The sequence below is a fragment of the Salvia splendens genome, chromosome 2, assembly GCF_004379255.2.
Source record: "Salvia splendens isolate huo1 chromosome 2, SspV2, whole genome shotgun sequence".
In the NCBI taxonomy this organism is placed as follows: Eukaryota; Viridiplantae; Streptophyta; class Magnoliopsida; order Lamiales; family Lamiaceae; genus Salvia; species Salvia splendens.
Window position 1 is genome coordinate 38287145 of NC_056033.1, and position 27228 is coordinate 38314372.

The window sequence follows — 27228 nt, forward strand, 5'->3', positions numbered from 1 at the left end:
ATTTCGAATTCAATAAGTTAGCAGTTCCTAAATTTGTGTTGTAACCCTAGCGACTTAGAAAGCTATAAATAGATGTAAACCAAGAAGAAAAAGGGTATCTTTTTGGAGGATCAATTTGTGGACGACGTAGTCGTTAGGCCTCTTCGTGAGGAGTGTTACTTGTTCCTTTCCTTCAATAAACACTTTGAGTTTTCCTTTCCTAAAGCACTAGCCTTTACTCTTTAACACACCCCCACATTGTTTTAGAATGGGGACAGAGAAGAATAATCCAGAGAATGACAATGATTGGAGTCATTGTTCTGCCTTCCCATCAATCCATTGAGAAACGGGTAGAGATGAACGATAACCCCATGAGCCATAGCCGTTGTTGATGGCTTCAGAAACTCCGCAACCACCCTACAATTTTCCTTCTTAATTTCTGCCGGTGTTTCAAAAGGAAGTAAAATATAGTGTAAAAAAATCATGTAGATGGATACAGCTTCAATACTCACACACCTATTCTTCGACCTGTTTCCTCATTTATGCTGTGCAGCCTGTGCTTTTCATTTCGAAAAAAATTAATAAGACTCTATTGTTGTCTAGAAAGTGGAGTATTAATTATGTATTTTCATTACAAATAAATAATGTTATTCTATTCATCCGATGTGTTCAATTTACCATTTTAATTCATTTTTCATAAGAGTATTCCACCTTTGACGACAATCCAACCATTAATTTATTTACATAAAAGTCAAGTTCGAATGTAAAAAATTTTATGTCACGGTCCATGTCGGATATCTCGTTCTAGAAATTGGATTCATTGATGAAAATGATGCATGATTGGTTCAAAAGTTAAGTGTCGCATCACTTTATAATATTGACATATTAATTAAGTAGTAGTACTAATGAATATACTTTGTTTTCAGCTTATGAGAAGTTTCACATCTACAAAGAATATCGTAGCATCAAAAATATAAATAAGAGTCATCTCAATCCAACTGCTAATCTTCAATCTCAAGGTTGACATCTTTTGAGTGTAGTGCATAACAAAATCAATATTTGATGCACCAAAGTTGACATCTTTTGAGTTTTAATGCATCACAAAATCAATATTTGATGCTCCAAAACACAGAAGAGTGCACATCATCAACAGCATATTTCAACTCAGGTGACATGTTCTCCACCTCACCATAAGCCTTCAACTTGGCCCTTAGCAGAAAAAGCAGACTCTTGTGCCGCAAGTGCTTCTTCAGCAGCACCCGGCTGTAAGCGTATAACCCCAACCAGATTACATCCTTCCTCCCCACATCGTACCTGGGACGAAAACCAGCACCTTTGAAAGAATACATCCTCCTCCTGATTAGCCTGTTCATGTACCTGGAGTGGAAACACATCAAGCCTAGTATAAAGGATATAAACTGAAAAAGATTGTGGCATTACCTACATACCTCAGAGATGTCTCTATAGCTTTGAGAAGGAATTTGGGGTGGAATTTTGGTATAATTGACAAGTTGGAGAGGTGGCAAATGAATTTCATAGCACAAAGCAGAAAAGCTTGATAGATGTTGAGTCTAACCACCCCTGGAGAATTGATGTTGGAATCATAGAATATAGGGTGGCATTTAGGCCTAAGATAATTTCTCAGCTTTGACTTCAAGCTGTTTCCCACTTTGCCTTGACACGATACTGTTAGAGTTGAACGCATATGATGATTCAAGTATCTGTAGAACATAAAGAATCGTATATAAATTTACCAGACAATATTATTGCAACAAAAGCCAACAGATGGAGAAATAGACAAACCTTGTATAGTCAGCTTGAATTTCTAATGTGGAGCAGTTGACAAGGAGGCCACTCCAAAAAAGAAATGAGATATTATCTTTGCCAGTATACACCCTATTTGACAGGTGGCCGTGTTGATTTTCCATGATGAAGTTTAGACCATACTTCCCCTTATTCATGCAGCAGTTATAATCATGAACTCCTCTTTCCATTCTGGTGAAGAACATAGACGCCTGCTTCTTTGAAGGTGATATGAAAAGAAAATCATCAATGAACCTAAGCAGGAGAGATTCACAACCAGGTGCAGCAGCAGCTATTTCAGTTTTGTGGTTATCCCCTGAGACTGAAGTATCATCAGAAGAATGTTGTTTTGCCAACAAGATCCTATTAGCTTTCTCGAGAAATGGAAAAATTACATTCCTTTCCATGTGTTCATAATACAATGAACATAGTAAAGCTGACAGAACACTTCCTTGAGGTATACCAACTTGCTGAAGATAAAACTTGTTCCTAAACTGCACCATGTTCCGTGTAATGTGCTCCTTCAAAAGTGAAAGAATTTCTTCCTTCCTAATTTTCATGTTCGCGTCCTGAAACGAGAAAGAAGAGTGAATAAATTGGAATCACTTTTAGCACAAAATACTCCACAACACCGTTTGACACTAGGCAGACTCAATTTCTGCAATGTCGGCTCTCTGAATTCGGCATTGGCTAAATTAATATAGCTCATCACAGAAGTAACTTATAGATATAATGAGGAATCTTTGGAGGTTTTACAATCAACTCTTACAGACCCTTCTCCTATATCCACAAGCACTCATCTGTTATTTCATGGACCAATCATTTTATTAGATCAAAGCTGACTGCACATAGATATATGAAAACTAGAGGATAGTGATCTGATAGCTGGTTTTGTCACCCCAAAGACTCAGGCATATATTGTGCATGAAATGGGTAAAAAACAGAAACAGAATTGAAAGAAAACTGTTAAAGTAGATTTCGTTAGACTTGCTAGTCTCCAACTTAATTAATACTCCCTCCCTCTCCTAAAAATAGAAACTCATTCATTTTTGGTCCATCCCCTAAAATTAGAAACTTTCTATTTAAAGAAATTTCTTTCTCTCAAATGAGGTGGGACCCATTTTCCACTAACACACTTCTCTTTCGATATCTCTCTTACTTTCCCAATTTCGCATTAAAACCCGTGCAGTTTCAAAAGTTTCTATTTTTGGGGATGGAGGGAGTAAGATGAATTCTATTGAAAAATACCTTCTTAAGAACAATACTATCCAATGACTGGCCATGAATTCTTGATCTCATTCTTGTAGATGCAGTGCGAATATCTTGATGTGCTATCATCACATGAGGCTCAATCTTCAAATACTTACCAGTGCAAACCACTTGAGTGAACTTTTCCAGATAATATTCATCATCACATATGGCATCCTTCATCACACTGAGCAATTTTTCATGATTAACTGAGTCAAAAGCTTTTGACACATCTGAAACCACCATGAATACATTAGGCAGGCTAATTGACCCGTTTTTCAGATGGAACAAGAAAGGCACAAGCTTTTTATAGGCATCATTATAGTTAAAAACTGATGAACCCATCTTTTCTGGTTCCTTTGCCCGTAAACCTGTTAAAACTACATGGACATCATGAAGCACACTGTTAACAGGCTTAAAAAATCGATGAGCTCTGCGTTTGCTAGATGCTTTTCTCCATGATGTTTGATTGGACTGAATTCTAGAAGGTGCGTCTACGGGAAATCTTGATGGTGCTCGAAGATTAGTCAACATTCGGAATCCCTTACCCTTGGGAAGTAGTCTTGACCTAGAGAAACCAAAAGATCTCTTCCATAATATGTTTCTAGCAGAGTTGTAATCTAGTAGGCGATACCGATCATCAATCATGCACTCATTTTCTCTTATCAATTTCTCCCAAGTAGATTTTTGATAATATAGTACCTCCTGCTTCTCATGCTCACTTTCTGTAACATAAAAGTTGGCTTGGACCAGTGGTGATACTATATGCGTAAAAAACCAAAGCATCCAGCATTCAAGGATCGCATGTCTGGAAATATCTGTGATACCAAGAGCGGTAAACGCATTGTGCTTATTTGAAAAGATGGGAAACTTCGATATTTTTAATCTGTAAATACATTCCTTCAATGAGAACTTCTCAAATCTCCGTAGCCAAATGAACTTTGAGATGTTTCTTCTCAGGCATCTCCAGTTAGATCGTTCTCCCAGCAATGGTGGAGGGACTATTCTCCTACAAATTGCCCAAATGAATGATACTACCTGATTCTTGAGACAACACATAATCGGTCCAGCTTTAGCAGCATTGATTTCTTGAATCATAGTCCTATTTTTGGCTATAGCAACCTGAAACAATTTTACATCACTTTGTAAACCATCTAGTCTGCTCATAGTTAAGTGTTTCTAGAGTCATCCCAAATCTAAAGCTTAAAGGCATAAGATCATTCAGCCGCATACTTAATTCCAGTCATCCAGTGTGTGGGAAAAGTGCAGGAAACAGAAACAGGATAAACCACATAAATTGCTTTTAATGGAGAAAGGGTGAACCACGAGATTTCCAAGTAACAAAGTTGCAAGGAAATCTTAAGGAAAGATATGGGAGACAAAGGAGATATATGGACAATAGTAGGAATCTGGAAACTCCTTTCTTTGGAATTAAGACAGATTCAATAAAACATGAATATGTCTAACAGATGGAATTTATACAGTACATTTATAATTCAACTCAAACATTAGAGGATACAAGAGGCACAAAATTCAAATCACCCAAGGACAGTGAGTCAAAAATGTGTCATACTATACTTGGTACATGTTCATTGCAAGACATATTTGCATGTTGCTAAGATATACAAACCTCAAGCCCAGTGCCAGCTCCCCTACTAGCATCTTGGTATGAGGATCCTACAGAACAGTGTTTCTCCAACAGCCTCACATGTCTACAATTTCGACTCTCGCGTATAAGATTTTTTAGCAGCATTTTAAGGGAATGATACCTAGAGAAAAAAGGACGAACTCCTGTTAAGCGAATATGATGCAGGACAGGGGTGTATTTCTAACAAGTATTGATTAACATAGCAAAATTCCAAAAAGCATGCATGTGAAATATGTGCAAGCCTGGGTCATGTATTCTCTGTTATGTGATCTCATGAAACATTTCAGTAATGGATTATATTATATCCTATTCTTGCCGCTCTAGAATGAAGGTCTAAATGCACAACACACGCTGTCCCCGATATTAGTAATAGATCTGAAAAATGAATCAGTCAGATTCTAGAGTAAATAACTGCAAATTCATATAGTACATGAATGAAAGTAGTTGCTTACAAACATGTGGAATTGACGGGACAATCATTTTTGGTGTGACAGCATGGCGTGCTCCCAGAAATTTTGTCAGGACCAAATGCTTCAAAGATATTATTGAACAAAATGGAAGCTCCAGAATCATCAGGCTTTAGAGTATGCAAAATGTCTTCTAAATGTTAAGGCTGAACATCCAAGATAAATACTTAGAAAGCAAAAGTTCAAGATCTATAATGAAAAGCTTTCTTTTGGTATGCATATTAGAGTTGGAAGGCAGTGGAGGCATTTTCAAAGACAAGCACGGCTGTCAAGCTAATAAACTAAGCACACCGCGGAAAACCTAAATACCATTAACTTCACCAGAAAGTAAAGACTATAAAAAGTACTGTGGCAATCACTGAATAGCATATGGTATTAGATGATGATATATAGTGGCCATCTGAACTAGAAGCACAATAGTAAACAGATATGAGCACATATTCAGGAGGATACGCTTCCTTGGAAACATTGATGAACAATTCTCTATCCTATAGAATATGTTCCTTCTATCAATCTCAGCATTTCCCTTCATCCTTGGTTGATTTTGGAAAACCAAATGACAAAAGAAATGGGCCATGTTCTGCAAAACAAAGCCAAAAGGTAAACAAGACATAAATAACCTGCATAATGATGTAAAATTCAACAAGTAGTTCGGTATCACAATATGTTCGAAAATGGACTCATCCGGGCCAAATGAATTATGACTGTTGCCTGAACATGATTACATATACTATATTATCATGGATTAGGTCAAATATCTGTAATTTGACTCCATTAATCTACTAATAAACCAATGACATTCTCTTGCTCCACACCAATCTATAAAAGAAAATTCATTTGGGGTTAACATTATAAGAACTAGAGATAATGACATACAAGCTCTAACAAAAATAACCATACATACACCCATGTCATTTTGCCTTAAACTTGAGATGACGGATAAGTTATCACTGGCACTACTACTTCCTCTAGATGTTAACAGAGAAGGTGTTTCCGAAACAGCTAACTGTTTACGCTTTCTTTTACGCTGCCAGCGATACTCCCGTCTACGCTTGCGAGACTTAACAGTGTTTTGGTTACAGTTCCCTTCACTTTGTATGTGATAAAGTTCTTCAGAAACACAAGTAGACCCTGCATGCATAATGTCATTTCCACTTGATCTTGAGATGAGGGCTAAGTCATCACTGGTACTACTATTTCCTGTTGATGGTAACAAAGAAGGCATTCCAGAAACAGCCAACTGCCTACGCTTTCTTTTACGCTGCCAGCTATGCTCCCGCATACGCTTCCGAGGCTTAACAGTATTTTGCTTAGCGCTTCGTTCATTTTGTAGATGAGGAAGTTCTTCAGAAACATAACTAGACCCTGCAGGCATAATGCTTCTTCAGGAGGCTTTTTCTCTTTTTCCCCAAAAACTTATTCCAGTAGTAATACAAATCCGAGTCCTATAATTACCATTGCTTGCGGCAAAACTAGTACAGTTTGAAGAAGGCTCAGAACCAAAAGTGCATGGGTGTAGCTGTTTCCTTGGTCCCTCGGCCCTTTGCCTCTTAACCTTGTATTCTGATCGAAGATAAAGGGGAAAAGAATTATCGAAATCATGAAACAATTTTTTACTAAAGTTAAGTGAGGAGAAGTCTGGTGACTCAATAAAATAGTGAGCGAGTACTCAGATAGAAGAAAGCATTAATGAATCAGGGACTACCAGTTAGCACTAGCAGAGTAGCAAATCCATAGTAATTGTCTGGATATATATGGGTTTAAATCCTTATATCTAGAAACAACCCTAGATAGATTTCTTCCATGACATGCCATAGATATGTACTGCCCAACAACTATTCTCGACAAATGGCAAAAACACTACTTAAACTGAAGCATGAGTAGCCACCTAAAATGAAGAAAAGGTCCTCAAAGGATATTTATTCAATTTGATCGCTAAGAAGAAAGCCAGGTGGCTTGGAAATCAGATCTGGACATAACGACATCCAAGCTTAAACCTCCATTCGATCATATCTAGCATTAGTAGCATATAATGTACACATTCAACATGTGATGTTGCTAATATCCGTGGAGGCGTGGACCGTCCGCACAATAAATGTCACCTGTATGTGCTGGTGGTTGATGCTGAGCTCCAAACTTAGGCATGTTTCTTGAGACCTTGGAGCACAAATTGCCAACGGGACAACCAGAAATCTGATGGTGCTTATTCCGAGGGAGAGGAAGAAATATAGAAGTATTCTTCAACAGATACGTCATCAGAGCATCACCAACCTAAAATTTGTCATTAGCACACCAATCAAATCCTATGTGCAAATAAACCTAGAAAAGATAATATTAGTTGCAGCCATCTCATTCACTTACCCTCTTCGAGAGGAGGGCCCACTTTGAGGATGTCAGTTCATCAACCGCAGGACTAGACTGGCTTTCCTGCCACAGACAATAATACCCCATAACAAACAATTCAATAATTTTCAAATTCTTAAGAAAGATAAGCAATTGAGTTGTGCGATAGATGTAGAGCTCAGTGTAAATCAACTTACACTTTGCCAAGTGAAACCTCATCACCACCATATGATTAATTTAGTTTAAAGTTAAACACACTTACTTTATCATAACTGAAGCATATAAGATTTGAGGGAGATGGTTGTTCATGCAGTATCATTTCAATCGTTCTTCTCACAATCTGAAACCATAGAAAGTATTACATCCACCCACATACATGTCAAAGTTCTTAAAATGAAATTACAGTACTGAATCTTCAAAACAATCTTCACATACATGTCAAAGTTCTTAAAATGAAATTACAGTACTGAATCTTCAAACTAATCTTCACATACATATCAGAGTTCTTAAAATGAAATTACAGTACTGAATATTCAAAATAATCCTCAACAATGTCGGTGCATATGAACTTGTTGACTAATACGTCAGATTTCCAGGAATTTCTCATAAACCGCCGTTCAAAAAAGGGGGGAAATTTTCCCTCCAAAACTAGTCGAACTTTTTCCGGCAAAAACCAACGAAAGTTAAACACGCAGAGAAAGTAGATCGGCATTCCGAGTTACCTGAAGTTGCGATTGGCGGCAGTGATGGTCGAAGACGGGATGGGGAGGGGCGTCGTCGGAGACAACCACGAAGCTTTCGGTAAGGAGCTTACGGTAGTCCAGCGAATCTCGAGATCTAACGAGGAATGACATGGCTTTGTCGCAGCTGCAGCAGTAGAGGCAGCGGCACCGCTTGGAGCGGCAGGCGGGCAGCGGAGGAGGGATCAGAGCCAGGATTGTGTCAGCGAGAGTACGAGCACGGTTTCCAAACAGTCTCCACAGAATTTCCGGAACTCTTTTTCTCTTCCTCGGCGCCATTGGTGGCGGTGGCGGCGGTCGAGGTGGATTTGCAAGTCCGGCCATCGGAGAATTTCGACTTGTGCATGCGAAGGAGAAGGGAATCCGTTGCCCAATTCAAAATAAACGTTTTTTATTTTAGTCTAAACATGGAGTGAGTGTGTAACTACTACTCCTAATACATTAAAACAGATTAAGATTTATGATGTTAATAAATTGAAATTTATTGGAAATTGTCAAGTAGTAATTGATTATTTAAATTGAAATACTAGCATAAATAAACTGCTAAAGATTTTTGCATTAGTTTTGAAAGGTAAATAAGTTGGCGAAATTTTATTGGGTGGCAAAAATGATTTCTTTTACAAACAATGAAAAGAAAAAGTTACTCCAACGTTACAATTAGGGATGTCAATTAAGCCCGCAACCCGTGGGCTGACCCGAATAGCCCGCCAAATTTATAGGGTTAGGGCTGAAAATTTCTAGCCCGATAAAATTACAGCCCGATTAGCCCGCACCCGATTAACCCGCAACCCGTTAGGGCCAGACCCGAAAACCCGATGGGCTGGCCCGTAAACCCGATAAAATTTATATTGTTCTATTTGTTTGACTCTAATTCGACACTTCATTGATTATTTTATAATACAGATTACTGAAAAAATAACTTTCCATTTTATATATTAAATATATAAATTATATATTAAGTTTTTATTAATATAATAATAGATAAATGAATTAGAAACTTCAAATTCACTAAAAAATATATTTAAATTTCTAAACATGCTTTAAAATTTCTTGATGTTTATGTTTTATGTTGCATAAATCTCAAATATTAGTATTTGATCATGTTAATATTTGAGTTTACGCATATATCTCAAATTTATCATAATTAAATATTTTACATTTTGTAAATATAACTAATTTTCACCATTATTTATTGGATTGATCGCATGTTAATTTTATCGGTAGCAACCCGATTAACCCGATGGGCTAGCCCGAAACCCGAGCTTTTAGGGTTAGGGCTGAACTTTTATAACCCGAAAAAATAACAACCCGATTAGCCCGCACCCGATTGACCCGCAACCCGAATAGGGTTGGCCCGAAACCCGGTGGGCTGGCCCGATTGACATCCCTAGTTACAATGATGAAGTTTAGCGTATGTATGAAGCTTGGGAGATGAGGACAAATCGTTGAAAGTTATGGCTAGAAAATTTATTTATTTGGAAGTTGGAAAATGGTGAGTTTGAATTTTGAACCCTAATACAGGTGAGTAAATTGTAACGCGACTTTAAATTATCTGTTTGTACGTCAACCTACTAAAATTCATATTATTTGTTGTTTTGGAAAATCAATCATGGTAAAACCATCTTTAAAGATATTCCAAATCTAAAATAAGTAAGAAAATAATTACAATGATACCTTAAAACGAATCCTATTTTGGATATTTAAATATGAATACTCATTAAGTGTTTACACTATAATAAATACAAAAAAAATCAATTTTTGATTTATTGTATTCAAATTCAAATCACTGTATAATTTTAATTAGTTGGCCTAAGTTAATTTAATGAAAGTTTGGTTAATTATTTTTAAAATTTTATTGAGAAATGAATTAAATAAATTTGACTAATGATATGAATTACTTGATTCAATCATAATTAAATCATCTCGTTTACTTAATATACCATGAAATTTAATAAAATAATAGTTCAACTAATTACTATTAATTAAAAAAGTACATAATCCAAAAATCATAAAAATAAATATCACAAGTATATTAAATAAAACATAAGACAAATAGTTCGATTACAACAACTACATTATATGTTTGTGTAATTGTATTGTCTTTCAATGTACTCTGGTTTAGGTATGAATGTTCATAGTATGTCTAATGCATTTTAATTTAAGTTGTATAATTTTTTATTCAATGAATAATATAGTATATAATATATTCATAAACGTATCTTATTATATTTTTTAGTTTTATGCAAATTATTGACAAAATGTATAATTGAACAAGTATAAAAAATAAGTGAATATAAAATATTATTTTGAATTTGGTTGTAGTAAAATCACTATTTATAATGCCATGTACGCAAAAAGAAGTTTAAATTCGGTATAAATTATTGGAGATACTCTAATAATCATTGTTTAAGAATGGTAAGGAATAAGAATACACATTCATAGAACTCGGATTATTCATTGGTTCCAGCCAGCATTTGGACATTACTTTCAACAAAAGGTGGCTTTATTTCCCTATCAAGAGTTCACTCAAAATCTTCAATATTGGTATCAAGTAGACATTGGGAAACAAAAACCAACGCCTCTGATCTGATTTTCATTGACAGATAAAATTGAAAATTTCACATCTTCATCTGAGCTCTCTCTTGCCCCTACTCACGGACTCGGGTGCATTGCTACAATCTAGGACGACACAGGGACTTACTTGTCAACTTTTGTGCGCTTTGGAGGCGGTGAGCTGGGCACGCCGTCGGGTGCTTTTTGCTTCTCGCCTGCCATCTGAGAAGTCTGTCCTGGTGCTTTGGATGTACTAGCTTCTACTGCCGAACTATCTGTGGCAAGGGAATTTTCCGCGTCTCTCAACTCTTTCAGAGCATTCTCACTGCTCGATGAGGCTCCCTTGAGCAAGTCTGTGCCTGACTTGCACTGCTTCTCAAACATCAACTGAAGATATTTCCCTTGTTCTTCAATCCGAAGCTGTAAATTTCTCTGAATCTGTACAATAGAGATGATGAATCAGATTATGTGAGAAGCCTGGTGTATTGCCTAACATCTCCCAGACAGAATTTCTAAAGGAAAAGTTACAATTTTGAGAGATGCAATAATACTAAGGGATACAGGAACATGTAATTAAGTAAAATCAATATGAGCAAAGTTACAATTTCTTGTGCAACATGTTTTTAACTATTCTATTATCTTCATAGTAATATCAATATTATGTTTCCAGCTTGAGGCATGCATACATCAGAATTCAGAACAGTAAACCACCAGATCAATCCGTGATTGAGTTCATTGGAATCAGAAGATACCCCATGCATCTCAAGTTTCCATGACATGCATGACTGGCTAACAAAGCCAATTTAGTAGATCTTTGATGTTGAGAAGACCTACGCAAAGAATGAAATTCATACCTCAAGTTGTTCGTGGAGTTGCTTTTGGACTTCCATCTGTAATCGCAGTGCTTCAGTGATTTCAATACCCCTGTTTTTAAAGCCAAAGATGCATAATAATCAGCAACAAAAACATATGGCACAGAAAGCTGCTAAAAGCCAGACATAAGCTGCTAAAAGCCAGACATAAAATATTAACCTCGGCATTTTCAAGCATTTAGTCTTGTACACAATTTGAATATTTAATAGGAGAAATATAAACATTCAAGACTAACAGCTAAATACCAAAAACATTAGGCAGACCTGGGTATGGTTATACAAGAAAATAGCAGAAACAATAAGATAGAAAGCTATTTGAAAGCTTTTATGCTGCCTATCTTAATCAGTAACTGACAACTGTACTTTGTCATATTTAGGTATAAACTTTTCTATCAGTGCACCAACTCCACTTTGACCAGAGCATCCAGACAAGATGGAGTCATAAACTTAATTACACACACTACAATTGAACTCCAGAAAGTACATGATACAAGCATGATTTCAACTCACGTTTTTAAGTCCAGGGATGACAAATCTTCGACGTAGGCAGTTTTCCTATCTGAAGACTCTGCAATAAAAAAAACCACGGTTTTTTCTTAGGCCATGATAAACTTATAGAATAACTCATAAGACAAAACACATGGTGAAATAAGTAGAACCTATTTTTGGAGGTCCAGGATTAATGCAAGTAAGGCAAACTTTACGGCCTAAAGCAATTAGAGTACGAGGCTCTTTTGTTTATTTAGATATAATTTTGTTTCAAGAAGGAAGAGAACCATTGTTGATACTGAAAATTTTGATGATGGCAGTAGGAATAAATAGCTACCAGGGAGAAACGTAAGCTGGGGAACAGATAAAGCAAAGTGTGTGCACAAAATGAAACAGAAAATGGTTTCAATTGCATATGACATCTGGGATAAAACTTTGAGGTGATAGAAAATATCCACTTATTTTCTTCTACAGTGAAGCAACGGAATTATTCTAATACATAAGCTATAGAACGATTGATAGAAGAGTCTAATAATTTGATTGCCAAGAACAATGGGATATATGCTCCCACATCTATGGAACCACTGCAAAGAATGACCAATGGAAGAGAACTGGACACTCTTTATTTCTTGAAAAGTAGCTTCGACATAAATAATTTTACTGTTAATAAAAGGAAAGATGGAAAAAACATGGAAATCGTGGTATATATTACAAATAGGGGAATCTTATGCATACCTTCTGTTGTCTCTGGTTTGTATCTAGCTGTTCGGTACTTCTGCAATTCAGGAACCAGATTAAAGAAGAGTGAGAAGCCACTCAGTATGCAGCTTTTAAGGACGGCCAATACTGTGAGAAATACATACCTGTAGATGGCTTTTAACATGATAGATGGTCAAACCTTCAACTTTCATTAGTTTGAGAACACCCTTGGGGGTAGCTCCTGTAACAGTGATATAATGATTTCTGTAAGTGGCAAGAAATTGTTTTTATGTCAGACAAGTTTGAAACACTGAAACAAGAAGGCTAAAGTACTTTCACTGCCACCAAGCTTGTTAACTGCTTCCACAAAGGTCTCATGAAGTTCTGGGGTCCAACGCATTCGTTGCTTTCCTGAAGAAGCATTAGAGGATGATTGAGCGCCACTTGTGCAAATTTCTCCAGGTGTACTGGGGAGTTGTTGGGGTATGTGAGTCTGCTGGTTGGAGATACTAGTGCATTGCTGAGAATGCCAATATGAAGAAAATGTTAAAAGGGATTATATATAAACTTTTTTTATCAACTCTACTGAAAGAGGATTACAGAAACAAGCTGAACAAAAGTAAACTCTACCTTTGGTTCTGGATCTGTAACACTTGCATCAGCAAGAAGCTCACTCCAATCAGCAGTCAAAGCATCATTATCAGTAAGAAGCTGATCAGCCCAATCTTGCCAATCATTGGGTTTACCTAGATCTTCATGAGGAATGGTGATGACACTGCTGTTACTTCCATAGAGCTGACTACTCTGGATTGTCGTACTCATTGGAATATCAAGAAAATCAGTCATTGTATCCGTGCACCAAGAGTCATTATTCCCTTTGTTAAAATGACTTGATGCGGTAGATTGAATAAGTTGAGAATCAACAGAATGTAGCAAAACTGATTTTCCGCTATTTGCTGATTGAGAAACGAAAGGGAGTTGCCTAGTATGCCTTTCTTGTTGCTGTTGGATGCATGAAAAATGGAGATCGGTAGAAAATCCCGATGAAGAAGAAAATATATGTCCAACTGCCACATCGTTGGAAGAGAATGATGAAACAGCAGCTGGAGGGTGCTGCATGAGTGCCCTCTCTAAAGAAACCGGCTGCGGTTCAGAAAACCTTGGATACGTCTCTTCCAGAGCAGTTGGATGAATAGGAAATGAAGGGGATAGAGATGCTGAGGCCCCAGTGCTACTAATTTTCCTTGGGCCTGATCTTTGAATAGGTAAAGCACGTTTTGTTTCCATTGATAACTTGAGTGTTAACAACAGTCACTCCTATGTAAATTGTTAGCAAGCAGCTCTTTTTCCTTGGCAACCTATTAAGCTTATACCACAAGAAGACCCATCAAGATCATATATACAGAAACATAAATGCGTGTATGCAATGGTTATACTAATAAAAACACAAAAACTGTGAATCAGGGATAATTTCGATAATCATTATTAACTCTGAATAGGAAACCGGTATACAGGTCAGGGAAGCAAAGATACATACAGTATAAAGCTTGGAGTTCTTACTTCTTAAACATTACCCAGTATTGATCAACCAATTTCATGGGCACATACTTAGTTTATAATTCAAGTATCAACCTATCATCTAATTATGTTGTTGCTTATTCTCACGGGATAAAAGTATCAATTGTCTAATAAAGAATAATACCCATAAATCTTAATGCATTTTTGACACCTTAATGGCTTAACAGTGAATCAAAAGCTTATTGATGGAAATCCATCTAATAATCATGCATGCAGTTGAACATGAAGAGCTCAAAGACGAGGCTATCTTTCAATGGGATAAACCAATAAAGTCAATAAACATCATCCAGAAACTTGGTCCAACAATATGTCATCTCGACCATCTTAAAAAGACAATAAATTGCAGAAACAAATCATGCACCAATTCACTCCATTACTCTAACAACTTAGGCAATTCTAAAACCAAGACAAATTCCAAAGCTCAGTGGAGTAGTTTTTCCAGCAGAGATGCAAAGACCAGTTGTTACGGCAACATGTTACTAACAAATCACGCACCCTCTCCATTCGTTCAATAACTTAACCAGCACAATCAAATTACAGAACCATGAGAATCACCACCTTTCATCCAAAAATAATGCCCACGTTTAACACTCTACTGGTCCTAGCACTACCAAATTACAGAAATCAATTCCAAAATCAATTCTAAACAATAGTCACCAAAAACTTAATGCTCAAACCATGACAAAAAAAGGCAAAAACGCCGATTGCAATGAAACAATGATCAGAAATTCACTAAAAAACGACGTCGGTCGCAGTGGAAACTTTTCACGAAGGACATGAATTGAAGCAAATTCAACCAGCATTAAAACGTTGAGAATCATTGAGGAGCAAAAAAGGTGAACGTGTCTAGCCTAGAGATTAGAAAAGGGATCGTAACTGACAATGAAACAGCAGTTCCATCTCGAATTATTGCGATGATAAATAAAAAATCTAAGCCACAATCCCGTGATAGCTTAGCACTATAACGTAATACGATACGCGTTTACGTGGTGACTCCGGCGGGGCTGGGAACGCCACGCGCTACAGGTGGCGGGAGGTTTGGTCTCCGGCGAGTGGCGGAAAGGAATTGTACGGTCAGGAGTGAGCTTTTATTTTGGTGTCTTGTCAGTTTCGTTTATTTCCGATTAAAATCATACAAATTGCTGAAAAATCGTGATTTTTGTCAATTTTTTTTGTCCCTCTATTTAGAAATTTAATTGCAAGTCATGAAATTTATAATTGTTTGCGATTATCCCACACCCGCAAAAGTTGGTATGGTGTAATTAATATTTTCGATTAATTTCATCAAAACTATTTTAAAATAAATTGTGTACACGTAATATCCTGAAATACTCATTATTTTTTAAAAGATATCTTTAAAAGAATTTGATTTGAAAGATTTAGTTAAATTTTCCATTTAATTGGAAGATAACTATGTGGCTATCTAGTACTCCCCATGTTCCATAATAATAGAGTCATTTTGGTACGTTCCATAGTAATAGGGTCATTTTCTTTTTTAGTAAAAGTCAACACATTTTTCCACACTTACTTTACTTCTCTTACTTTTTTATCTCTTTATCTCTCAACCTTTTTCATTTTCCACTTTATTCTTTATTTACTTAACTTATCTAACACAATTTTTCTTAATATCCGTGCCGAAAAGAAACGTCTTCGTTAATATGGAACGGAGGGAGTAGAAAAGTTAATCATATCCAAAATCAGCATATATTTAGTTTGAAAAGCTTAATGGAGTATGTAATAATTACTTTTAAATTATTGAGTAAATGTACATTTTTAGGCTCTATACTTTCAGCGACGAACATTTGTGGTCTCTATACTTGCAAAATATCATTTGCGGTCCCCATATTATACCAATTGTTCGTTTCAGGTGCTTTTTCAGTTTTTGACCAAATTTTTAGACAAAAACACCCCCAAAAGTCTAAAGGGCATTTTTGTACACTCACTCTCCGACTCCAAAAATAGGTACTTGTTTTGATATTTATGTTAATTTAGGTACTTTAACCGTTGTATTTATATTTATTTGAATACTTTTTGTTTGAATTGGTTTTAATATAAAAAATTATGCATAGTTTTAATCTTGGGTTTAAACTTAATAAAAATCGATTTAATGTGAAGCAGATATTCTATATCCTCAAACTAAGATGAATCAGTTAAAATGATGATTTATAAAAAAAAATGGAGGGTTCACATTTTCAAAGTCTTTAGAAATATTTAAATATCGTGGCTTTTAAGCACAAATAATTTAATATTTGAATATTTCAAAAGTATACAGTGATAGCAATTAAAAATAATATTATTTCATTTTTATTGCTAACTAGGCTGCTTCTTCCTAAAACTTTCGGAAATCATTTTAATCTCTGTAAGTTTATACACTCATAAATTCATCCCTTCTCATTATTCAACAATGACTATTTACTCTTCTGCAACAGAATTTCTGTAAAGGCTAAACATAATTTGTAAAAAATTGGAGATTTTTGAGAAAAACTAGAAAAAACAAAAATTGGGTAGGGGCTTAAGCCACACCCTTCTTTTTACTAGTTCAGCTCCTGTGCACACTATAATCAACCCAAACAAAAATTATTCGAATAAAACACAAATCAAAGTTAAAGTACCCAAACTAACATAAATATCAAAATCAGTACCTACTTTTGGAGAGTGAGTGTACAAAAATATCCTTTAGACTTTTGAGGACGTTTTTGTCTAAAATGTGGTCAAAAATTGAAAAAGCACCTAAAACGAGCAATTGGTATAGTCTGGGAACCGCAAATGATATTTTACAAGTATAGGGACCGCAAATGTTTACGTCGTTAGAAGTATAGAGCCTAAAAATGTAATTCACTCTAAATTATTTAGCATTCTTGAATAGATTTTGACCAAAAATACGTAAAAATCTAATTATGCATACACCATTATGAACAAATCTAATTACAATTTCAATTTTTTTACTAACATTTGTCACAACTCTTCACAAACTAACTTTCTTGACAATGATTGTTCTACCATTTAATTTTATGTAATTGTAATATACTAATATGAATTGAATGGTAAATAGGATTTTGCAAAGATTGGAGCTGATTAGGTTATCATTTTGTTCGTTTCCTTAACACCCCACTTATGAACGATTGAGAAATGAAGTAGAAATATGTACAAATAAAACTATTAGAATTGACAAATAACGGGACATCCAATCAAAACAATGTAACTTCATTAACATAAAGTCACCATAATACAAATATGAAAAACATTTAACCCATTTCAAAAATCTCATTTCCTCACCCCTCCAAACTATTGTCAGTCAACACTAGAAAAAAAACAAGGATTTAACTGAAGCTCAAAATCTCTAGACAATGGCATTAGCAGCGCTGGCAATTCTTGGCCACAGGTCCGCACACTCCTTTCCGATAGGGCCGGTGATGGCAGAACCTGCAATGAACAAGTGCAGACAGAAAATTATAAATCTGTATACTTCACAACAAAAACCTGTGTTCTTTAAGATAGAGAAGGATGCATGTTTTGAAATAATGGTCCATACTCAAACACCTCCACCTACATTCCGAGGTGTAAAGTAGGAGAGAAAAGGATGTTACAATTGGGGCCAACATTCCGAGGTGTAAAGTAGGAGGGAAAAGATGTTATATTTGGGGTTCATTATGCTACAGATAGAAGAGTTACGGGATGCAAATAGTTCATCCTCAGGCACAAATGCTTAAGTTCCAAGGAGTGAAGTAGGAGAGAATAGAAGTCATAATTAACATTTTGTTATGCAACTAACTAATAGTATAGTGACAGGATTCACAGGACGTAAAACAAAACACATTGATTGGCCGGGAGAATATTATGTGTAATGATTCAATCATTCATGATAAACGACATTCCAAAGAGCAACATGGGCTCTATTGCAAGAGTTGGTTGAATGAATGAAGATTTGGGAATCGGATCTAATATTAACTGCATACCTTATAACATGCACACACATAATAAACACACATACATGTTCTCAAACAAAAGGCTAGATGCTTCCAAACAGAAAAAATGTTCAAATAGAATGATGTTTAGTACAAGAAACTTTAATCACCATACCTTTCATTTCACCCTTAGGATTGACAATAACTCCAGCATTATCTGCAAGTAGAGAAAACAGGCCATTGGTTGGATATATGTCTTTCACTCAAATTCAACTGTAAGAGTAATCTCAAATGCAAAAACTCAATACAAATAATTACTATGTTACAGTGTTAGCAGACCAACTAAAAGGCTTATTACTTCAATCCACTGACTAAAATTTAATTTCAAAGGAAACTGAATTAATCATGCAATTCAAGTGAATATCCAAAAATGTCTCTAAGTACAAGATTGCTAAGGGGTATCTAAATTTCTAAAAAAAGTTACCGATATTCAAATCAAGAGGTATAAAATAGAAGAATTAGTTGAATGATAGTATTTGATAAGGGCGAGATAAAACCAAAGCAATAGCTTAACAGTGAAACACCTAAGCTACGCAAAAGATCAAAATTTTACTTCAACAAAAGCAATGAAACACTGTCATTCTATCAACAGAGGCTTGTAAACGAAAAAAAATCAAAGAAAACTCGAAAAAATTAGGGTTAACTTTAAACTTACCTTCAAAGTACATGAAGACTCCGTCCTTTCGGCGCCACGGCTTGCGCTGGCGGACGATGACGGCGGGCATAACCTTCTTACGAAGATCGGGCTTCCCCTTCTTCACAGTCGCCATTACCATGTCGCCGACGCAGGCGGAGGGCAGCCTGTTGAGGCGACCCTTGATCCCCTTCACCGAAATGATGTAGAGGTTCTTCGCGCCCGTGTTGTCGGCGCAATTCACGGTCGCCGCCACCGGCAGACCGAGCGACATCCTGAACTTGTTCCCGGCGGATCCTCCACGCCCTGCGATCACACAATCAAGACATGAGCACCATACATTTGGACGATGAGGTATGCAATTTGAATAAATCCAGTAATTGATCGGCCGATCGTACCTCGCTTCGACATTTTCGTATGACTTTCTCCCTCACCTCTCTGAAAGAAGTGAAGAACGCGGAGGCGCTATTGTTTTGTACGTGAAATTGCAAGCAAGTAGAATATGGGCTAGGGTTTATTGCCCTAGATTCTTGGGCTTAGAGGTTTGGGCCTAATTCAATGGAACATATGTCATTGCTGTGGCTTGTTCACAGAGTTGGAACCACATTCACATCTCACTCTTAAACATAAAGTAGGAGGCTCCGTTGAATAATAAAGTTGAAATAGATTCGATCACGATCATATAATTCGTAGGCAAACATAATATTACGAAGTTATTGGTTGTATTTATAGCCAATCAACAAGTAATATAAGTAACTTGCATTTGTAAACAAGCAATTTCAGTTACTAAATTATCTAGCATTATTAGATATTGGATGTGTCTATTGAATATTATGGCAAGCAACGTAGTACTCCTAATCACCATATCACTTTCTACTACTATGTACTCCACCCATCTAGCTAGCATTAGAGCATTAGCAATGGGGCGCCCTAAGGCGCGCCCTATGGCGCCACGTCAGCAGTTTTATCCTCCTACCTCCCCACCTGCAGTGGGGCGCCCTAAGACGCGCTCTAAGGTGCGCCCTATGGCGCGCCACATCATCATTTTATTGTTTTGTTTAATTAATTTAACTGTTTTCAAATAACAAGTAACGAGTAAATAAAAAACGGTCTAAATAACAAACGGCGAAGTTTTAATAAAAAAAAGTTACATCATTGAACTAATAAAAAAAAACTAAGTCAGACCAATTCCCAACTTCCGACGCAGCTCATCGAGTAACGCCCGGAGATATTCGGCTTCGTCGGCTCCATGTCAGACAACCCATACGATTCCGTACTGAAATCGAGATCGTAATGGACGTTGATGTCGAACGAACGATAATCGTCGGGTTCTGTACCCGGCCAATGCGCCCCTGCGCTAAACGTAGGACTATTGGGGCTTGAATCCATTTCGTAGTAATTATGTAATTGTAAGTTTCGAAAATGAAATCGAGTGAAATGAAATGTTACAAATGAACGGTATTTATAAAAAAACGAAACCGCGTGCCATCGTCCCCGGTTGATCGTCCGCGACCTCCACAATGGGGCGGACGATGGCGCGGACGATGGCCATCGTCCGCGCTATCCTCTGCGACCGAAGTATAGGGCGCGACTATCGTCCGCGCCCTATGGCGCGCACCCGCAATGGGTGCGGACGATGCGCGCCATCGGGCGTGCCATCGTCCGCCCATTGCGGATGCCCTTAATATTGACTAAGTGATATTCAAGTAAGTACAAATGATTTTCATGGCATCAAGTAGCTACATCTCCACATTAGGCATATATATTGTTATTCGTCGTACTAAATACTACTTCCTATGTCCATAATTAAATATTTATATTTGACCGGCACGAGTTTTAAATAATTGTTTGATTTTATAAAGTGGAGTGGATAGAAAAGTTAGTGGACTGTGAAGCTTACTTTTATATATTGATTTTATAATAAAAATGTGAGTGAAATAAGTTAGTGGAATATAAGGTCCGCTAACCAGATATAGTATTGTGAGATGAAAAATTTATCGGCAGGGATGAAAAAAGAAAAATGAAATATTTAATGGCGGACGAAAGGGAGTATTTACTAGTCACTATTATTGATATGGCAATTTATTTGGTAAGTGATGCTTATATACAATTATCTCAAGTTACTTCTAATTCACGATGCTCTCGTTTAAATTAATCTATTCTTTGATATTTAACTTATGCATATTTTAGTTAACACAAATACAACTATTTGAATTTGAGAAAAAATTTGTGTAAATTAAGATAACCACTTTATTGAATAGTATGAGATTAAATATTTTAATACAAAAAGATAAGAGATAAATTTTTCAGAAAAATAGGAAATGGATCATTTTAAATTTGGACGAGAATAGTATATTTTGTCATTTTAGATGTTTATCAGCATTACATGTTTTATATAGTATCTATACATATATAAAAGTTGAGTTTAGGGGGTATTTTGGGAATTAAAATTTTTGGTTTGGGATTATAATGTGCCATTATAAATATTTAAATGAAATTATAATGTGTACGGTTTTGTATTGCTGTTATAGTAAATTAATAATTTAGGGGAGTGGAAGACCCATTATGCATGGCCATTTCTTGACATTAAGAAATTAAGAGTAATCGAAAATCCAAATGATTTCCAATCATCCAATTATATTATACTGAAAAAAGTGATTTCCTTGCATTGAGCTGCCGTTGCCAAGTTTTTAATGAAAGTTTGGAAGAAATTTATTAGTAGCAGTTACAAATTTATATCATATTTGCATACATTTATATTATTGATTGTATCTTAGTATAATATGATATATAGTTTATGCTAAAATTTATAAATATTCAAATTCATATCCAGAACTAATAAATATTCTAAATAAAGCCAAAACTTGTCTTCTTTTATACATGTAAAGGGGAGTTTTAGAGATATTTACAGAGATGCCATTTTAATTAAAAAAAATATAATTTAATTAAAACTGTTATCTATACATCTATAAAAGGGGAGTTTTGGAGATATTTACAAAACTGTCATTCTAAAAATAAAAATATAATTCAATTAAAATTATATATAGTATTAACTACATTGTACTGGCCGGCTGTTTCAAAACTGATTAATCACTATGAATTTGGTTTCTCGCTATTTAATAGTACATTAAATTTCCTTTTTGTTTTCAATCAACACTCATTAACATATTGATTAATATAGAAATGAGAAATTTCTATAGGAATACGAAAAGTGAGGAGTCATTTGAATTAAAGAGACTCTTAGCATGAAACAATGCATGCAACTCTCTATAAATACTATTCCCAAAACAATTCTTGTATCAAAATTACTCTACGACGCATGTGGCGGTGCCGTTTTAATGGGAGGAAAAGCCAAGTCTGCTAAAATATGCTGGAGATGGTGATCTCTATTTCGCTGTGGTGGTCGTCGAGCCGAAAGGCGATGCGTTCTCTTTCTCCGATGAGAAATGGTCAGCGATATCTATTGGAAGAAGAGGTGATGCAAATCGTAAAGATGAATTTTGTTTGTGCGGCAGCGTGGAGCATAGTGACAGATCGAAGTGGAGGTTGGGAGAGAGACAAAATAGAGGCGTATTGATTTAGGGATATTCTTTAACCTAATAAATTTATATCTTAGTAATGGTCTTTTTATGTTGCTCCAATTATTTTTATTGAATAGTCTAGACTAGATAGATGATTACTTTTTAATTGTTTTAATAAATAAATTTGATTACAAATAATTTATGAGTTTAATTTATTGAATTGTGTTACTCCATTTAAGAAATTATCTTTTATGAATTAATTTATTTAATTGGCTTAACTTAAATATATTAGTACATGATATATTATGAATTTAATAAATTATTTAAAATAATAATAATAATTATTATTATTATTATTATTATTATTATTATTATTATTATTATACTCCATAATATAACAATCCTAAAAATAAAAGTTAGCCAAATGGTATGTTAAATTTATTTTAATTACAAAAGGGGTACGTATTGAATCATTTATATATTTAATATTTAATTATTTATGTAGATATCTAGAAAATATGTTATTTTTACGCATTGAAGTCTTGCCAAAAAATAACGGCATTTACCATCCGAGTAGCAATTTAAATCATTATGGAGATGGGTGGGATTGAGTTCATAGGCTTGGAGGGAGCGAAACTCGTGACACAAATTGTGGTATATCGTGGGGAAGGAAGAATGAATTCTCTTGGAAATACAGTTCTAGACATGGCAATTACAGAAAAGGAGAGATTTATGGGAATGAGTCTATACTCTATATACTATGTAGTTATGGAGGGATATCTCCCAATGCTCAAACGGCCAATTTGGATGTCAAATCGAATGGACGGTCAAATTAAACGCAAAAAAAATTTATTTCAATTTTTTAGTCATGATCGTGAATTACCGTTATATTATTAGTGATTGAATTATAAAATTATATCTACAAGTATTATATAAAAGAAAATTATTTACCATGGAATACGCCAATACACTTCAAATATCTTTCATTTAAATTTAAATTTTATTAAGTTATTGATATTGTAGATATTGACTAATCATAAAATAGATATAAATAATTTACTACTTTCTTGATATGAGCATATAAACAGATTTACAGACAAGATTCAGATAAAAAACCTCCACTATCAGTAAGGATTATCAAGTAGGCCAACCCAGTGTAAGAAATCGAATACAGATCTAAACCCCTAAAATAGAATAAGTGATCAACAAAGTAAAATTGAACTGGGACGGGGGGAGAATTTTATTGATATTTGGCTCATTTGTTGGTCATGATGAGTATATTTTAAAGTTAAGGGTTTAGTATTTAGGTTTCGAGGTTTGAGTTTTTAGTGTATAGGATCACTATATTGCAATGAAATGAAGTTCAATAATTTATAATTTCTACTAAAGTTAAGGGTTTAGGATTTAGCTTTCCAGGTTTGAGTTTTTAGTGTATAGGATCACTATATTACAATGAATGAAGCTCGATAATTTATAATTTCTATCTCTAATAGTGGATAATTATTATATTAATAAACTTACTTTTTATATGTCTACGTCAATGTTGTTTTACATTAATAATTTGTTTTATTATAATTCTAATCTTTCTAAAATTGATGTACATACATACTTTACTTCAATTTTAGGTTTATTATCACAAACAACGTTTATGTATGGTATTATTTGTGAATTTAATCAATTTTCATTATTTTTTACAATACTACATTGTTGCTATGTCTATTACAGGGGTGTGTTATATTGCTAATTCATATTTAAATTGTTAACTACAACTAAATGATAAAAATTAGATCTTCAATAAGGGCTAATATCCATCATTTGCCAGTATCAATGGATTATTTAGGAGCACACATGTGTTGGAACTATTTTTAATTTCATTTGAAGAATTTTCCACGACAATTTGGATTTAATGCACAAGGAACAATTTCGTGCTATATTGATTTACCTTAGTTTATGAGATTTTCCATAATTTTACAAATTGTATACAAAAATTAGATCTGTATATTTACAATTAAATAAATTTAGATTTTATGTAAATGGTTGAAGATATTCTAACTATATTATTGACTTTGAACCTATTTTAAAATCTTATTATATGTAAGAAGTTATTTGTTGTGGATATCTTATCATTATTAATACATTTATAATTTTAAATCTATATAGTAATATTATTCCTTAACTCAAAAATATATTTCGTAATTTGAAGAAAATAAAATAAGCCGTACATAGCACGGACGTGATACTAGTTTATACTAATAAGTAAGTTTGTCACTCCCTTAATTTATTACACTCGCAATTTTTAAGAGGTTAATATATAAAATTTGGCTATTTAATTTCACTCAATTTTTTTACATTTTCAAAAATCCGTTGCGATCCAAATGGAACAGTTAACTGACAAAATACATGATAAAAAGTTTAGCCACACGTGTAAAGTTTGGAGACTCAAAATACATAGAAAAACTATTGAGAAAAAATGAAGAAACTGTCATGGTAGATTGAAGAAACCGGTCAGACTAAGAGAGCGGAGAAAAGAGGAAAATATCTTTATTGACTACACTGTGAATTGACTACATTGTGAAAGTGTTAACTATAAAATACAATACATTGCCTTATATAGGCTGAGAATAAATGCTAAACTAAATCCTAATTACATTTTATTTTCCAATTCTAATAGCCTCCCTCAAGATGGAAGCAAAAAATTGCTACAATCTTGACAATAACATCAGACCACAAAAGAAGACGAACTACAAGCATCTCAATCTTATTCTAACTAAATCCTAATTACATTCTATCTTGAGCATATTATTGATGTCGAGCATTGCTTCCTAGAATAACATCCATATCATAAAGATTCACAATAGGATTGGCAACAACTTGAGCTTATCAACTTTCCATCCCCTTGATTAGGAACTCGAAAACTTAATATGGCCTTCAATCAAGGAGTAAGCTCTATCAATTTCACAGTACTAAAGAGACCCGAGTCAATATCGAACAATCTTCCAAATAACCAAACGAAAGGCATTGAAACAGCATAATAAAACCAGAATATTTACAGAAACACACTCCAACAAATGCCACACAACAGACTAGAGAACAAGACTTGGATGACAAAGGCAACAGATTTAGAGAGATTGAGATGAACAATAGAAAAAAAATATGAGGCTCACTTAGATTTGTAGAGAGATTCAATGAGAGAACAAAGATTGAGATTGATATTTCAGATTCATATAATCCTATTTCAATATTTGAGAACAGAGAAAACCGAATTCAATCGGAGATAAAAAATGAGAAACGGATTTGATATTTCAGATTCATATAATCCTATTTCAATATGTGAGAATAGAGAAAACCGAATTTTATCGGTGAAATCAGAGAGAACCGATTTAGATCGGTGAGAACATAGAAATTTCAATGAGAAAAAAAATCAGATCGGTGAGATTCAAATCAACCGATTCAAAATTGAAATGAAAAACAGAGATTGATGAGAGAAAATTGAAAACCTGAGAGGAGATCAAACACCTTTTCTTTTTCTTTTTTCTTTTGTTTCCGCCGACGGTGAGTCGATCAGAGAACTCTCCGGCAACAAATCACCACCATTGTTCATTATGAACAAAGAGGAAATAGATCGGGAGATAAGAGTGATATGCGGAAGATTTTCTCTGATACCATGTAAAGTTTGGAGAATCAAAATACATAGAAAAACTATTGAGGAAAAATGAAGAAACTGTCATGGTAGATTGAAGAAACCGTGAGACTAAGAGAGAGGAGAAAAGATGAAAATATCTTTATTAACTACATTGTGAATTGACTACAATGTGAAAGTGTTAACTATAAAATACAATACATTGCCTTATATATAGGCTGAGAATAAATGCTAAACCAAATCCTAATTACATTTATTTTCCAATTCTAATAACATTTATACAATACATTGCCTTATATATAGGCTGAGAATAAATGCTAAACTAAATCCTAATTACATTTTATTTTCCAATTCTAATAACACGAAGTGAACTAACAACTAAAACCAATCTACTCTCACAATATATATCCAACTAGCCATTATCAAATATCAGTAGCTCAGCTATACGATTTTCATTTTCCTCCATTCTACCATACTCTACGCAAATTAAGGCTATAAAATATTCAATTTACTGACGACCATAATTCCATAGAAAATGGACTTTAGAACAAATGACTCGTCATCCTAGCCGAAGACATTTGAATCAAAGGTTCATTGTCCATATGTCTACATAATCTCGTTCTGAGTCATCTAACCAGACAGTCGGGTTTGATAAGTTAGTAATATCAAAATGAAAAATGTTTTGGAGACATAATGTCCAAGACATAATGAGGTTAAAGTAGTCATTTTAGATTGTTTTATATTTTTATTTAAATAAATGTTTTGTACATATACCATACTACCATTGTGCATATAAAAACATTTCTTTATATTTAAGAATTACTTGCTTAGGAAAGTTGTGTGTATTTATATGGATGGCTTGATTTAAGCAAATTATATTCAAATTGTATGAAGTGTATTAAATACTCCAATGATGCTAAGTCACGATTTTTAAAAAAATATAATTTTAAATAATGAATTTAAACTCTATTTAAATAATACATTATAAAATTATATTTTTAAAATTCTAAACTTATAGGTACTAAATAGATTTAACACTCAATCTTAAT

General features: G+C 34.6%; 3 protein-coding genes across 6 annotated transcripts; all 3 read right to left on the reverse strand.

Moving 5' to 3' along the window:
- Window positions 1-925: 925 nt before the first annotated feature.
- On the reverse strand, window positions 926-8613 carry LOC121792657 (telomerase reverse transcriptase-like). Its single transcript, XM_042190686.1, has 13 exons — window positions 8211-8613; window positions 7751-7828; window positions 7507-7572; window positions 7248-7416; window positions 6601-6708; window positions 6050-6510; window positions 5599-5725; window positions 5131-5275; window positions 4661-4799; window positions 3031-4152; window positions 1783-2351; window positions 1428-1700; window positions 926-1356 (listed from the first exon to the last, which is right to left on the reverse strand). The coding sequence occupies exons 1-13, from the start codon at window positions 8550-8552 to the stop codon at window positions 1086-1088; spliced, it is 3870 nt and encodes a 1289-aa protein (XP_042046620.1). The 5' UTR covers window positions 8553-8613; the 3' UTR covers window positions 926-1085.
- A 2020-nt stretch (window positions 8614-10633) lies between these two features.
- On the reverse strand, window positions 10634-15554 carry LOC121792658 (protein PHOSPHATE STARVATION RESPONSE 1-like). 4 transcript variants are annotated; one of them, XM_042190691.1, is made up of 8 exons: window positions 15301-15554; window positions 13472-14199; window positions 13175-13361; window positions 13006-13082; window positions 12878-12917; window positions 12164-12221; window positions 11636-11705; window positions 10634-11219 (listed from the first exon to the last, which is right to left on the reverse strand). In XM_042190691.1, the coding sequence occupies exons 2-8, from the start codon at window positions 14126-14128 to the stop codon at window positions 10926-10928; spliced, it is 1383 nt and encodes a 460-aa protein (XP_042046625.1). In that variant the 5' UTR covers window positions 14129-14199; window positions 15301-15554; the 3' UTR covers window positions 10634-10925. The 4 variants fall into 4 exon arrangements, with proteins under 4 accessions (XP_042046625.1, XP_042046623.1, XP_042046624.1 ...); XM_042190689.1 differs by having other exon boundaries at window positions 13472-14207; XM_042190690.1 differs by having other exon boundaries at window positions 15297-15554.
- A 2048-nt stretch (window positions 15555-17602) lies between these two features.
- On the reverse strand, window positions 17603-19577 carry LOC121765889 (60S ribosomal protein L23). Its single transcript, XM_042162175.1, has 4 exons — window positions 19417-19577; window positions 19040-19324; window positions 18500-18541; window positions 17603-17842 (listed from the first exon to the last, which is right to left on the reverse strand). Exons 1-4 carry the CDS (start codon window positions 19427-19429, stop codon window positions 17760-17762), a joined length of 423 nt encoding a protein of 140 aa, XP_042018109.1. The 5' UTR covers window positions 19430-19577; the 3' UTR covers window positions 17603-17759.
- Window positions 19578-27228: the final 7651 nt, after the last annotated feature.

Bases quoted from the DNA above. Each gene is read 5' to 3' on its own strand.
- LOC121792657 (XM_042190686.1), bottom strand. From the start codon at position 8,552: ATGGCCGGACTTGCAAATCCACCTCGACCGCCGCCACCGCCACCAATG. The intron at 5,276-5,598 runs GTATCCTCCTGA...AACATTTAGAAG, and splicing joins ATCAATGTTTCCAAGGAAGC to ACATTTTGCATACTCTAAAG. The intron at 1,357-1,427 runs GTATGTAGGTAA...TTTCCACTCCAG, and splicing joins GCTATAGAGACATCTCTGAG to GTACATGAACAGGCTAATCA.
- LOC121792658 (XM_042190691.1), bottom strand. From the start codon at position 14,128: ATGGAAACAAAACGTGCTTTACCTATTCAAAGATCAGGCCCAAGGAAA. The intron at 13,083-13,174 runs GTACTTTAGCCT...TCACTGTTACAG, and splicing joins CAAGCTTGGTGGCAGTGAAA to GAGCTACCCCCAAGGGTGTT. The intron at 12,918-13,005 runs GTATGTATTTCT...CCTGAATTGCAG, and splicing joins ATGTTAAAAGCCATCTACAG to AAGTACCGAACAGCTAGATA.
- LOC121765889 (XM_042162175.1), bottom strand. The intron at 18,542-19,039 runs GTAAGTTTAAAG...CTCTACTTGCAG, and splicing joins AGTCTTCATGTACTTTGAAG to ATAATGCTGGAGTTATTGTC. The intron at 17,843-18,499 runs GTATGGTGATTA...TGTTCATTGCAG, and splicing joins TCCTAAGGGTGAAATGAAAG to GTTCTGCCATCACCGGCCCT.